The sequence below is a fragment of the Podarcis filfolensis genome, assembly GCF_964270895.1.
Source record: "Podarcis filfolensis genome assembly, chromosome: 2".
Taxonomy (NCBI): domain Eukaryota; kingdom Metazoa; phylum Chordata; class Lepidosauria; order Squamata; family Lacertidae; genus Podarcis; species Podarcis filfolensis.
The window spans coordinates 96,463,598-96,478,829 of NC_139605.1; the positions used below are offsets into that span (position 1 = coordinate 96,463,598).

General features: G+C 45.8%; 1 protein-coding gene across 1 annotated transcript; it reads right to left on the reverse strand.

Moving 5' to 3' along the window:
* Positions 1-9,395: 9,395 nt before the first annotated feature.
* ACTG1 (actin gamma 1) lies at positions 9,396-13,708 on the reverse strand. The gene is made up of 6 exons (XM_083599928.1): positions 13,526-13,708; positions 11,838-11,969; positions 11,504-11,743; positions 10,793-11,231; positions 10,489-10,670; positions 9,396-10,326 (listed from the first exon to the last, which is right to left on the reverse strand). Exons 2-6 carry the CDS (start codon positions 11,958-11,960, stop codon positions 10,183-10,185), a joined length of 1,128 nt encoding a protein of 375 aa, XP_083456054.1. The 5' UTR covers positions 11,961-11,969; positions 13,526-13,708; the 3' UTR covers positions 9,396-10,182.
* Between the last annotated feature and the right edge of the window lie 1,524 nt (positions 13,709-15,232).

Genomic DNA, 15,232 nt, shown 5'->3' on the forward strand with positions numbered 1-15,232 from the left:
ACAATGTGGATGATGTATTTTTGTTAAAACTATTGTGTTGAAAGGGACGCGGGTGGCGCTGTGGGTTAAACCACAGAGCCTAGGACTTGCCGATCAGAAGGTCGGCGGTTCGAATCCCTGAAATGAGGTGAGCTCCCGTTGCTCGGTCCCTGCTCCTGCCAACCTAGCAGTTCGAAAGCACGTCAAAGTGCAAGTAGGGTGTGTGGGGGCAAGGGAGGGAGGTTTCACACAAGCAGGTTTATTTATTTATTTCTATTTATTACATTTCTATATCCCACCTTAGGACATGGGTGGCGCTGTGGTCTACTGAGCTTAGGGCTTGCCGATCAGAAGGTCGACGGTTCGAATCCCCGCGACAGGGTGAGCTCCTGTTGCTCGGTCCCTGCTCCTGCCAACCTAGCAGTTCGAAAGCACGTCAAAGTGCAAGTAGATAAATAGGTACTGCTCCAGCAGGAAGGTAAACGGCGTTTCCGTGCACTGCTCTGGTTTGCCAGAAGCAGCTTAGTCATGCTGGCCACATGACCCGGAAGCTGTACGCTGGCTCCCTCAGCCAATAAAGCGAGATGAGCGCCACAACCCCAGAGTCGTCCGCGACTGGACCTAATGGTCAGGGGTCCCTTTACCTTTATCTATTGTGTTAAAATTTCTAATATTTTTTTTAAAAAAAGAAAAGAAATTTGGGCACATGCAATCAAATGGGCCATGTTCCTCTTGGAAGCCCAGGTAAATATAACGGAATTTTCCCAGAGCTGAGTGTGCAAAGGATTGCAGTATTGAAGGCAGAAACAGAAGAAGAGATGTGGACCTCCAGCGAATACCCCTCCCCAAAGTATGATCTTCCACCCACCTTGGCAAACCAATCTGCTTTGAGGGAAGAGTTCTGCCTTGGAGGCAAACATTCACAAGAAAAAAAACAGCCAAACAGCAATTCACAAGGCTTTAGTCACAGTCACACAACCACTCAATACATTTACAGCAGTGCCTTGAGGAGAGGAGAGCAGAGAGGGCACTTTTTGGGTCAGAATTGGCTTCTACCAAGAAATGCGAGCCTCAAGCCAGATGAGGAACCAGCAATATTTCTGAGCAGAAAGACCTATGACCTCCTTCTAGATGTGCGTGTGTGTTAACTGCTTTCTGAGGATAAAGGAGCCCTCTTTATTAGGATGCTGCACATTCTATGGTGGCGTGGCTAACCTGCGGCCCCTCCAGATGTTGTTTGACTCTACCCCCACACTAGCCCCAGTCAGCACAGCCAAGGACTAAGGATGAAGGGAGTAGCAGTTCTAGCAACAACTAGAGGTGCACAGGTTAGCAAACCCCTGACCTATGGAGCAAAAACAAGCTCCAGGCTCCAGCCTAGGCTAAAAATTAAGGTTTGTTTCTGAAACTGGGCTGTGCTCTGGACCCCGCCCCCAACATGGTTCTCATCAGAGCTCGCAATGGGCCTCCTTGGTTGCAATCGCACAAACACAAATGTGTGGCAGTCACCTTTGTGCGTTATAGCAGGTGATCGATCTCTGGGAGGTTTTGGTCGATCGTAGTCAACAGCTTTGACTTTCCTCCCTAAAAAACCAACTTTGACCTGAAACCCCACCCTGCAAAAGAGGTAGATCACTGCCAGTCTATTATTCTGTGAGTAGATCGCAGTCTCCTGGGAGTTGGATGTCCCTGTGCTATAGAAACCCCCCAAATGAATGTGTTTTCTCACGGGGAGAGTGATCCGGAGGACCACATGAGGTCACTGTTTCCAAGTGCTCACTTGTTCGGGATAATATTCTAGACTCCAGTAGCTGGTCCATTGGTTGGGGGGGGGATGTGGGGGGAGAACGAGGGAGGTGTTCATGATGAGTTCCTGCACCTCTTTTTAAAAAAAGGAAAATAGCACTGATTAGAATTAACCCATTTGGCACATGGAGGGTGCAAAGGATGGATAAGGCAATAAAAGCAGAAGGTTCTTTGAAGGTCCCATAGCAATTTGGCATGCTAAGCTTCTCCCACCTGCGAGTTTCTTGAGATCAGCATCTCAGACCCTGCCTTGGGAGACAGCACCTGAGGTTAAGGACAGGGTCTTTTACATGGAGGAGCCTCAGTTACAGAACATGCTTGCTTGGTGCCCACTCTCTCATCTTTCAGGAACCAAGTTAAGAACCGCTTTTTTTCCCTAGGCAATGCAGTGATTTCTGACAGGAAGCTGCCATGTCAGACCATAATTCCATCTACCTTAGTACTGTGTACACAGTACTGTGGCCCTCCAGATGTCTGTGGTCTGATACTAACCTTGCTCTAGTCTTATACTTGTTCTGTCTTTGGTAGAAAGTGGTAAAATAGAGAAGCCTTGGAATGGACCAGTAGGAAAATCACAGATTATAGTTCAGGGTGAAGATCCTCCCACAGTATATAAGATGGAGTGATTTTAAGAGGGCAGCAGGTATCTCTCCATACCCTCCAACATTACTCCAATGAAAATAGGGACATCCTATTCAACAACAATTTTAATATTTATACCCCACCCATCTGACTGGGTTCCCCCAGCCACTCTAGGCAGCTTCCAACAAATGTAAAAACATCATAAAACATTTTAAAGCTTCCCTATACAGGCCTGACTTCAGATGTCTTCTAACATCAGATATCTATAGTTACTTATCTCCTTGGCTCGGGGGTCGCATAACTCCATATTTTCCAATATTTCTCTGGTGAAAACAGGGATGTCCTAAGGAAAAGCGGGACATTCTGGGACTGTCCCTGGTAAATAAGGACATTTGGAGGGTCAGTCTCTCCATATATGAGGGCCTTGAGTCTTCCTTTATGGTTTCTGTGTGGTAGATTGCATGTATAACACTGTGTGCCAGCTGTCTTCGAAATGAGGCAGGACTATACACATTATTAATGAGAAACTTATAGGCTAGCCAATGACCAAGACGTAGAGGCCCTTAGGTCAAATCCAGTTCCCTATGGGGTATCAGTTTCACTGCAGAGGGGAGAGGTTCTAACAACAGGATTTGCACGTGGGTGGAAAAGCAGCCTTGGCTCGCCATCCCATGTCCCTTTCTCAAAGCAGCCCTCTAGCAAAACTAGTTGCTTACTAGGGCAACAGGCCAATTCACATATGCAAGTACATGACTTGCTTTCCGGATACTTGATTACTCAGCACTTGGTGACTCAAGTGCTGAAAATCAGGAACTAATTCCTTTGGAAAGCTTTGTTCTTGAGGTGCGGTGAGCTGTCAGGACATTTCTGTCTGTGGGGTTCGAGCAGTGATGATTCAAGTTCATACGTAGGCGTAATTTATAGTTTTGATGAAGAAATGCTCGTTATATCGTGCAAGAAATTGCTGCTGTGTCCGGCGATGGAAGAGTAGAATGGGTCAGCACTCCCCCCCCCCATGCTCTGACAGACAGCAACAAAGCAGAACTACAGGTTTCAGGAAGGTAGTTGTGGGTTGGTGGGTGGGTTAGGAAGAATGCAAGGCCTCGCCTGCAGCCATGGCTTCAAGCAGCATAGATGCAACATGAAGAAATCTCCACTGTCACCATAGCACAGCAATGCTGCATTAAAGACCAGGCTGAAAGATAATTGTGCCTGACTGCAGGAGTGCTGGAATTGGGGACAACTCCAACATTGCATTTCAATGGCCACGGGGAGAGTGGAATTTATTAGCTGGGCCGCTCTGATGCTTGCTACGTGACATCTGGCTGCCAAATCCCCTAGGACGAGGGTCTCTTTATCCCCAGACAAAGGAGTCCAAGGGTGTGGAATGCAGGGAGAGGGTGGGGAAACAGCCTTGAATCAAGAGAATAGCGGGAGGCCCAGTCCAGAATGTTGGCAGCATTGCTCTCTCTGTTAATCACATTACTCAGCAGCTTATGCACACAGTTTAGCATACTGGCTTCCCCCATCCTGACCTCTGTTCCCAACCCCCGCTGCTAGGCCCTCCCTCCCCCTCTTCATTTGCACTGGCTAATCAGGTGCAAGGGATAGACAGGAACATGCCAAGAGGGTGATTTCAAGATGCAGACTATCCATTCTGGAGTGTGAACTGGGATGGGATTCAAATGACAAGACTTCTGCTGCCAATTACAGCATGTTGCAATGGTTGACTTTTCACTGGGCCTTTTTCCTCTCTCTGAATAAAGATCAGTGTTGGTTGCACAACCCCTCTGGGTGGGGCCGGTTCATTTTATGTTATCCGTATGAGCAAACGGTGACTAAATACAAATGTTGAATTTGGCAGCGCTAGCAGGTCATCGTTTCCTTTCCATTTCCCTATTGAAAGGGGCCCTGGGGCCTATGGTTTCAGCCTGACATGCAAAGCAAGACCAAGTTCATCACATAATACTGACTCTGTGCAATTGCCACAAACAATTTCAGCGGAGGAGCAGCAAAACATCTGGAAACAACATCTCATCTTGGTCCCAGTAGTTCTTCTGGAATATTCTCGTGAATAACTGGAGGGAGTCGGTTGCCGAAAGAAATAAGCATGGAATATGGATTTCTGTAAAGGCTTTTTTTAGTAAATAAGCCTGTATTTACACTTTTCTACCAGAAGGGTAAACGGAGAGAAAACAGTGGAGCCTAATGGTGATGTGCAAACACATAAGGCGGGCAGAGGGCAACAAAAACAATTAAAAACCCAGAATTGGTTCTGAAAGTGGGAGGGCACCATCTTGGTACATTAGTCACAAGCAGTTTAAAAGTAATACAATTAAAATGAATTAAAAGGCATAGGAAAAAAGACAGTTGCCTGACTGATCAGTGTGAATGCCAGGTGAACTTCTCTAGGGAGTGCATTCTGGAAGCCAAACTCCACCAGTGAAGCACACCACAAGGAGAGTCACAGACAGGTTGATCAGGTACCATTTTCAGATGGAAGTAGAATTCAGTAGTCAAAACCACCACCCACCAAACCAGAAGAATTGAAATTCAGAGGGTGAGTGCCTAATGACTGGACAGGCTGATTTAAGTAAGGGGCAATTAACTCATTGTAGATGAGCCAGAATTTGCTTGATCTTCCCTGGCATATTCTCCTGTGTCGCCCTCACCCCACCCCAGTGCAATAAAATACTGCACAAGGAAACAAAATAATGCATGGACAAGATTTCCATAAACATGCTTTGCACAGTCATGATTGCAACGTATTGTCCTTTGGGCAAACATCGAAATATGGATCCTGAAAATAAAAGCTTTTGTGGTGAAAAACAAATGTCTAATCCTCATAACTGGGGAGAAAAGCCTGGAAAGGATAGGCAGAGTTTGCTGCCAGTTCAAAAACTCCCGTCCCTCTCAAGGAAAAAGCCTTTGTAATCTGCAACCTCTGTGACCCCTTTTATTCCTCTCTGGGACTCCTCTTTCGGCATCCTGCCTTTCTTGACCATCCTACTGCTTGCACTTTGACCTTTACCAAACCTTTCCAAACTATTCTACATCTGATTTTGTGCTCTACTGAGCGCACATGGAACACTCGCGACCTTGTGAGTTACTCTGCCATACTTTTGGGGTAGGTTTTACTCTTAGGAAGCTGAATTCTCTACTAAATTTGTGTGTTACAGGGGCTAAACAGTGTGGTCTCACAATCTCCAGTCCTCAGAAGGAAGATTTCAATGAAGACTATGCCCAGATAAATTTGCAAAGGATTGTGTCCTAAATATTTGGAAGGACTGTTTACCTGGTTGCAAATCTCATTGTATTCAGTAGAGCCTACTCTTACTAATGTGCTTTAGAACATGAATGAAAACAGCCCAAAGGCAAATGTCACTGCAGCTGCAAAATTGGTATGTGGATTTTAGGACTTTCAGCTTCAGTCCTCATATGCAGTAAGCCATACATTAATTCTGACCTAGTTTGCAAGGATGTTGTAAGGATAATTGCAACAATGCAAAGAAAAAAGGGAAAGGCTGTAGCTGAGTGGCAAAGTGTTTACTCTGCGCAGAGGGCACATGTTCATCCCTGACATTTCCAGTTAGGGGTTGCAAAAGACCCATATGAAAACATGGAGAGCTACTGCTAGCTTGTGCAAATAATGCTGTTTTTGATGGACCAATGGCATCACATATTCCTAAAATTAATGCAGAGATAAGGAGCGTTATTATATCAAGGGTGGGCAGAGGTCAGCTTGCAGAATTTACTTTGATTTTTACTAGGCTTGTGAACTAGTGTTTTGCATATTACCTTAGTGAAGCAGGTGTACCTGGAAATAAAAGAGTGAAGGGTACCTCTGAGCTCCTAGTTTCATTACCAGCTCAAAGCCTTCTCTCACAAAGAAATGCTTCTGGGTCGCAAATCCTCTTTGTTTCAGGGCAGGAACTCCCCCCCCCCCACGCATCAGTTACTAGGAATCACAGGTGATAAGAGTACCGTTTCATTCAGGTCCTGCTTGCAGGCTTCCCATCTGGTCCGCCACTGTGAGAACAATATACTGGAACTAGCTGGGCCTTTGGCCAGATCCATCAGATCACTGCCTGTTTGTCCCACAGGAATAGGCTTCACACTCGGCCCCGCCTTCATTTCCCCCATTCCATTGCTCGCGAAATGGAAACCTACAGAGAACTAGCAAAGTGCTCTGCATTGTGCAGTTTCATCCATTGGCTATAATGTGCCAGGTTGCTCAGTTGTTTTTTAAAAAAATAGGTATTTCTAACCTTCATTTTAGTGAGGGTCAGGATTGGAAGTGCTTGGAAATTTTGTGGTAGAAATTCAGAAACTGGAGGGGCTTGCTTACACAATTGTATACATGGGCTAGTATTTCTGAACTTTAGGTATTTGCTTGCTCCCAAATCATCTTCCACTCCATACTGGATCCTTAATACGATTTGTACAGAAGGGGCTTTGCTCCTCCAGCTTCTCCATTCCTACTCCTTTAGACCTTGCTGCCTGCAGATACCTCATGCCTCCCTTTTGTTCCTTGCTGTCTATCCTTTAAAGGTAAAGGTACCCCTGCCCGTACGGGCCAGTCTTGCCAGACTCAGGTTGTGTGCTCATCTCACTCTATAGGCTGGGAGCCAGCGCTGTCCGCAGACACTTCCGGGTCACGTGGCCAGCGTGACAAGCTGCATATGGCGAGCCAGTGCAGCACACGGAACGCCGTTTACCTTCCCGCTGGTAAGCGGTCCCTATGTATCTACTTGCACCCGAGGGTGCTTTCGAACTGCTAGGTTGGCAGGCGCTGGGACCAAACGACGGGAGCGCACCCCGCCGCGGGGATTCGAACCGCCGACCATACGATCGGCAAGTCCTAGGCGCTGAGGTTTTACCCACAGCGCCACCCGCATCCTAACCTTTAGCTTGAACTAAAACATTGTCAAGGATACTGAACCAAAGGCCAACAGTGGAAATGTCCTTAAAATAACACAAATATGTGCAAAAAGGCAAGTGGAGAGCTTCCCCTAGGATAAGGTTGGCATCTTACATATCCTGCTTCTTGTAACAAAGATTACTTCAAATGTACATGCTACCTTTCTGAAAAGGATTCTTGTGCACCTCCCTCATTTTCATTTCCTATCATGCTTTGCCAAAGACATAGCTATTTTTAGCAGACTGGAGGCTGAAACCCCACTCCCACCAGGCAACCCCACAGTACATCCTTTTTTCCAAAGGAAAGGTATCTTAACTTGTATATAACCAAACATTTATGCATAATGCTACATTCCCTTGTGCAATGTCTTTTCTATTGCACAGATTAACAAGATATTCCATAAAGACTACCAGGACTTTGTAAATTCCTGCAATATACTAGCTCTTGAATATGAATTTAGCACCAAGAGCTCTGGACAGTCACACAAGCAGGCAGCTGTCAAATTTATTCAACCAATGTATCTTGCTTATAGATGAACTGTGGTAGGCATCCCAAAACTAGTTTTCCTGCTATATGGGAACAACATCCCCTCTTGACAGGAGATGTCAGTGCAATTTAGAGTCAAAATGAGCAATCTTCCCTGCTAAACCACCACCCCACCCTACTACCCAGGAACAGTGCAGATTAAAGGTAACTCTTGATAAACTGCCCTAACACAAACCAGTGGGGCACCCCCAAGTTAAGCATTCTGTCCAAGAACAAAGCTTACAAGTTTAAATCCCAGGGATTCTGCCTAGGCCAATCACATATTGGGAGAAACAGTGGGTGAGATTGCCAAAGTCTTTTCCTGGATGCCCATCCCTTTCAAATTTTTATTTTCAATTGCTAAACAAGTAAATCTGAATGTACACAAGTTTAATGCACCCAAGTTGTAAGCTTACTGTACTCATTTTCATAGTTTGCTCCCAGATCTCAAATAGATTTAGTAATATAAATTCTTAGTATTTAAAGTCTTGCAGTATTACGAAGACTGCAACACTGTAGTTTTTCCCTTCCTACAATAATTTAACCTGAAACACAAATTTAGTGTAACCAACAAAATATTGGATCACGTTTTATGGTATTGTGCAGATTCATCTGCAATTCAAAATGTACCTCCCTGGGAATTTCATAGCTGGTCCCTCAATTACTAATGCTCTCATAGTGTATTTAGTGATTGCCTTATTTACCAACCCCAATACGCATGTATAGTTATGTTTGTTCTTATGACTATTTTGTTAAAAGGGACAGATTCCTAGTGAAATCTTGTAAGACACAAAGATAACACAAAAGAAAATGGGACACTTCATTTGCTTCCCCTTGGTGGAAAATGTGATTTGATGGTAGTGAGGGAAGATTTATAAAGTCATCATTGTGGTATTTCACATAGCCTTTGGCAAAGCTGAAATTATGTTTTAAAAACATTTAATCCTACCAACGGTATCCTACTCCAACAGGTTATCCTAGACGTCCCAGTTCTACTCACACACTTCTGAAGTGCTGCATAAACCTCTTTTAACTGTCAGTTTAAATTTAGAAAAATGAAAACCAAACTAACCCATAGCTACAAAACGAGGTGAAGTACGTTCTTGAATAACCCCAAAAATGCAACTTTGATGTAATTTTTTCAATGCTTCCAAGTGATTCTACCTTGTAATCCTGTCCTAAAACGACTATCTTTTGCACTTAGGCAAACTATCACAACAGCAAGTTGCGATCTACTTGCACATCTAACCTGCTCTGTCCAATTAAACCATTTCAGTAACACTGAATTAGGACAACTCTGAAAGATTTAAAATAATGCCATTTGTTTAGCATTTGCTACAGTGCATACATTTGTATTAATATCCCACATAGCTAAGGTCTGGTCATGTTCACTAAAGCAATGTTTGGAAGCTATTTGGCAGCATATTAAGTTTAGCACTTATCACAGAGCTTGTGGTCAACCTGATCAGACTGAACAGAAACTACATTAAGCCAGAGCTAGGTCATAATTTTCACTGTCCTGTCCAGAAAGGCTTCCAAAAGCAAAAGCGTGTTAAATAACTTTCCATTAGACAACATTAAGCCCATTTCATTTACTGCAGCGCTTTATTTTCCTTTCACAATGATGTGTTGGGCATTACAATTCTCAACTTCAGGATGACTTACAAATTTTGGTTTTCTACTGTCATATGACAACATTAAGGCAACGTACAAAAATCTTACATAAATTAAACCTGATGATTAAATTTACAGGTGTCAATGCAAACATTAGAGCAACTGAAGTTGAGCAACTTTGCCCTGGGTTGTCTTGTTGGGATACAGGTGGGCAAGGAAAAAACAGGTTCATAAGGCTTGGATGCGATATGTTTCCAACCCCGCTAGTAACAGTGGCAAGACAAAAATGGCCATCCTTTTCACAAACTCTTGCCAGCCTCAACAATAGTGACCTGGAATTCTTAGCGCTTTGTGTAGTGGAAGTCTGATCTTTTGCTACCCTGTACAGATCTAGCCTCAAAACTCCATTGTAACATTGCTGGTTACACTGAGACCACTGTCCCAGGTAGTTACAGACACAAGTTAAACCTTTGTATTGTATGAATGCCTCCTGTACTAGGTCCTGGGCCAGATGTGTATAGGGTAGTTATACTGCTATGTACAAAGGGAACAGTTAACTTGAGTACAGGGTCATATCAGCAACAGGTAGACATCCTCACAGGATTATTGGAGACAGGCTTCCCAATGACAATGTTGTGAAGAGAAGGCTTATTCCAGTTTCATGAGGCTAGCATGAGGTGTATATATTTGCTCAGGCAAATTTATACTGGTGAAAAACTCATGCAGCAAATGCTGCGCATCTGTCAATAGTCCATTTAGAAGCATTTACGATGGACAATGGATGGGCCAGACTCGTCATACTCCTGCTTGCTGATCCACATCTGCTGGAAAGTAGACAGGGATGCAAGGATGGATCCACCAATCCAGACAGAGTATTTGCGCTCAGGGGGAGCAATGATCTGGAAGAAAACATTTTAAAGTTAGAAAAGATCTGACTATACATGCATTTAACTTTCTTGATATCAACCCTGTTATAAAAAGAAAAGATTTATCGATCGGCTATCTTCCTAGAAGTCAACTGTTTCATTACACTACAAAGTTGTCACATAAGCCATCCTTACCTTGATCTTCATTGTGCTGGGCGCCAATGCTGTGATCTCCTTCTGCATTCTGTCTGCAATTCCAGGATACATTGTGGTACCACCAGACAATACTGTGTTGGCATACAGGTCCTTTCGGATATCAACATCACACTTCATGATAGAGTTGAAAGTGGTCTCATGAATGCCACATGACTCCATACCTTAAAAGAAAAAAAAAAATTCCTTAAGTATGCTGAACATCCAACTAATACAGACTTACTTCCTAGGATTTAGAGCATGGTACATATAATTTGACTTGTTCCCATTGCCACTAAATGCTTACCAAGGAAAGATGGTTGGAAGAGGGCCTCTGGACACCTGAACCTCTCATTTCCAATGGTGATCACTTGACCATCAGGCAATTCATAGCTCTTCTCCAGAGAGGAAGAGGAAGCAGCTGTGGCCATCTCCTGCTCGAAGTCCAAGGCAACATAGCATAACTTCTCCTTTATGTCACGCACAATTTCCCTTTCAGCTGTGGTGGTGAAGCTGTAGCCTCTCTCTGTCAGAATCTTCATGAGGTAGTCTGTGAGGTCACGGCCAGCCAAATCAAGTCGCAGGATGGCATGAGGAAGGGCATAGCCCTCATAGATGGGCACAGTGTGTGTGACACCATCTCCAGAGTCCATTACAATACCAGTGGTACGACCAGAGGCATACAGGGACAGCACAGCCTGGATAGCCACATACATGGCAGGAGTGTTGAAGGTCTCAAACATGATCTAATTAAAGAGAAAAGAATGTTGTCTTAATAAGGGATCACTTTCATAGTTAACACACACACATGCTGACATGCAAGGTATTGGATGTAGGGGAGAAAACCAAAAGAAAGTCAGGTAGAAATACAACAGAAACCTGAGAGACTTCAAGGAAGGAAATGCCAGGAGAGTACAGAACCCTGAAAATAATGAGAGAAGAGAAATTGTAACTTAAAGAAAAGTGGTGGTGAAATGGGAAAAGGTGGCAAGATGTAAAAGCTGCACCAATGCTGTACCTGTGTCATCTTCTCTCTGTTGGCCTTGGGATTCAAAGGAGCTTCTGTAAGCAAAACAGGGTGTTCCTCTGGGGCAACACGAAGCTCATTGTAGAAAGTGTGATGCCATATTTTCTCCATATCATCCCAGTTGGTAACAATGCCATGTTCAATAGGGTACTTCAGAGTCAAGATACCTCTCTTGCTTTGAGCTTCATCACCTACATAGCTATCTTTTTGGCCCATACCAACCATGACACCCTATTAAGAGAAATAAACAATCATCAGCAAATACAAAAATAAACCATCTCATGTTAAAACACAAAACAAATAAATCTCCTGCTTTGATGTTTACCTGGTGGCGTGGGCGCCCAACAATTGAGGGGAACACAGCACGAGGAGCATCATCTCCAGCAAAGCCTGCTTTGCACATACCGGAACCATTGTCAATGACAAGCGCTGCAATTTCTTCTTCCATTTTGAAGATCTGCTTTTCACAAAAAGAAAGCATTTATTAAGCAACGTTGAAAAATATAGTGCTGCATTTTGGCATCATCAATGGACGCCCTTCAAACACTACAGATTTTGGCCACTAGAGGCTGCTCTGCCAACCTACCATCCAGACTAGAAACCCCACCCTCTTGTCTGTATTAACCATGGTCCAGAGCTTTTTACTTCATTTTCCTTACTCTGTAGACCAGCTAAATGCATGCATGCGCGCGCGCACACACACACCCATCCCATAGCCATAACAATCCAACATTAACACCACCATCTTACACATTTCTACTCAAAGGTAAAGCTTAAAGTTGAACAAGGCATATTTTCAAGTTAACTGCATACATGTACAATGCCCTAGAATTCTTCCTCTCATGCCCCCTAGACTTATGCTCACTTCTGAATGCAGTACTACTATGGATAGTCTTCCCTGAAACCACTGTAAAGTTTGGCTTTTAACACCTTAGCTCATTTCAAAACGGAATATACCAAGTCAGAAACAGAAGGAAAGGCGTTTGAGCAGGGTGTATGCACTTTAACCCCATCACCTTCAAGGATGCACCACTGGCATCAGCCCATCTTCTAAAAAGAATAACTCATATTAGTCTACTACTACTCCCATGAAGACTCCGTTGAACATTTAACGGGAGCAGAGCCAAACCAGGCCACAAAATTGCTCATGCACTCAAGTCCTCTGCGCATCTACTCAGAAGCAATTTCCAGTGTTGCAGTCCCGGGCAGGAAGCCATATCCCTGCAGCCCACTCTCTATTCCGAAGCAAACCGAGCCACCCCAAAGACACGACGCACCGGGCTCCACCCTTCACGACGTCCTGCGCAGCCCTAACCCCGCCCTCTTCGAGAACCCACCCTCCTTTCACAGCCGGAGTGAGGGTGCCTTTTGCAGGAACCAGCCCCCACCCCAACCAACGCCCCACCCCCCCGCCATCAACCGGTGGCGAAGTTAAAAAAAAAAGCCCTTTTCAGACGCTCCCGTCTTTCTCCTTCCAGCTTCAACCACCTTCCCCCACCTCCCCAAGCCCAGAGTAAATTTTCTACGCGGAAAAATTGGGAGGGAGGGGGGCATCGCGCGCAGCAAGAAACCAAGGTTCTCGTTTCCCGCTCCATTACGTCAAAGTTTCAGGCCGACCAATCACGCCCTCGGTGCCCTTCTCGAGCCAACAGCCCCTCCTCCCCCTTTCAAAAAGCCGTTACGGGCACGAGAAGGTCGCGCGCCAACCAAGACCGTTGCAAAGGAACCGACGCAAGATAAGCGGGGGGGGGGGGGGCGGGAGTTGGTCGAGCCTTAACGCACGACCGGACAAAAGAGGGATTGGGGGTGGGGAAGGAACCGAGAGAACCCCTTAACCGCCGCCAACTGAAGGAATTCTAAGGCGCTTTTTACTCCTAAGGGAAATTAAATATAGGAACCTTTACACCTTTCTCTCACCTAAGCGCGAAGAGAGAATACAAAGGAAAGTTTAGGGTGGGTGGGGGTTGGAAGAGAAGCACCCCTCCGTCAGAATAAACAGCTGCTGAAACCTACCTGAAAGGAGGCGGGAGCTTTCAAGAGAACGGGAAGAAAAGAGCTGCTACTGCCAGATCCGCTGCCGCCGGCTGAGTGAGACCGTCCCAACGCCAGCCCCGCCCCTTTTATACCCAGGGGGTGCCGGCCCCCGCCTCGCCGGCCGAGAACATCGCCATATATGGAGATCTTTCAGAAACACGCGCTGCCATTGGCTGGCGCGGGCCGGGCCACGTGGGGCGGACGAGAGCAGCCTGGCGCCGCCTCCTCCTCCTCGCTCAACCCCGGAATCAGCATGAGCAACGAGGCCGGGGGCTGGTGGCGGGGGGGGGGGGGAAGGGTCCGCAGCTTTTGCACCGGGGCCTCGCTCGTCCCGGTCCCAGGTTATGTTCACCCCCCAGGACTAAGGAGAAGGCACCGCCGTGGGATGCTCACGCCAACCAAAGCACACATCCTAGCTAGATTGCAGCTGATGGACAGCAAGGGGAATCGAGGGTTGCCACCATTGTCACACGTCGTGCAATGGGTGGGACATGCGGGCGTCGAGGTCTGTTGCCCTACCTGCCCCATGGGCACTGGACTGCAGTCGAGGCCCTCAATCCATCTCGAGGCCTAAACTCTCAGGCTTCTAACTTGGCCACATAAGCCATGGTAGTGTTGCAGTGGCAGCAGTCCCGGGGATTGGCACCCACACCAGGGTTGCAATTCCTAGTCCAGGATGGCCACAAGGTTACCTGAGCTGCGACTGCAGTGCCTTGGAACAAAGCGTAATAACTGTTCTGCTTCCATGGGGCCATTTACTTGGTGCATTGGCAAGGTGTTTGGCCACAGAGATGCACTGGTGTCTGTGCAACTGCTGTGTTTCTCTATGGCTTTTGTTCAGCTGATGCTGTAAGCCCTGCCATGCTGCTGCCTCTGCCAGGAAGCGGCCACTGACTAGGCATCAATGGAAGCATCAACGGAATGACGGTGCATTGCAAGGGTATCCCCAGGGATTACCAGGTGCAAAAGATGCCCACTTCCATTCCACTGACAACAGGCCTGGGACCATTGCCCCATTCCAGACATGATGTCACCTCGTCCTGGGAGCATCCGGTCCTAGTTTCCACATTAAAACAGCTACTGTTCAAGGCTCCCTTTGGGGGCAACATCAACACATTTTAACTATGCCACCATATCTGTGCCACTACATTCATAGTAGTGAGCGCCACACCTTAAGTAGCTGACCTGTTTATACGAAGGCATTGGGATTATTATGTTGCTATAGTCACTAGTGCTTTCAATACTGAATGACACGAACTTGGCACACTTGGGTACAGGAAACTAGCTGGAAAGCCTCACAAAATATTGTGACATTGTTTTCCAGAAGCAAGCAAATTCCAAAGAACTGCTTGTCAAAAGCAAGAAATGTTGGAAAAGGGGAAAAAGTGAAGTAGGGATTTTTGTGGGCAGTACAATTCTCAAACCATGTTTTGTGGAGCAGGTGGAATTAAGGAGAGTAAACTTTTTGTGTAGGTTAGAGGGAATGCTTTTGCCCGAAGACATTAAGGGCACAGCGCTTTTTAGACTATATGCAAAGTAAGGGGGCCAGTGTCACAGTAAATGTTGGCTCACAGTAAATGTTGAGACACAACACATGTTCATCACTCAAACCTGAAGGATTTACATCCTCTAGGACCAGGCATGGCCAAACTTGGCCCTCCAGATGCTTTGGGACTACCAACTCCC

Excerpts from the sequence above, each read along its gene's own strand:
- ACTG1 (XM_083599928.1), bottom strand. The coding sequence starts at position 11,960 with ATGGAAGAAGAAATTGCAGCGCTTGTCATTGACAATGGTTCCGGTATG. Across the intron at positions 11,744-11,837 it reads TTGGGCGCCCACGCCACCAG|GGTGTCATGGTTGGTATGGG; the intron begins GTAAACATCAAA and ends TTCTCTTAATAG. Across the intron at positions 11,232-11,503 it reads ACAGAGAGAAGATGACACAG|ATCATGTTTGAGACCTTCAA; the intron begins GTACAGCATTGG and ends CTCTTTAATTAG.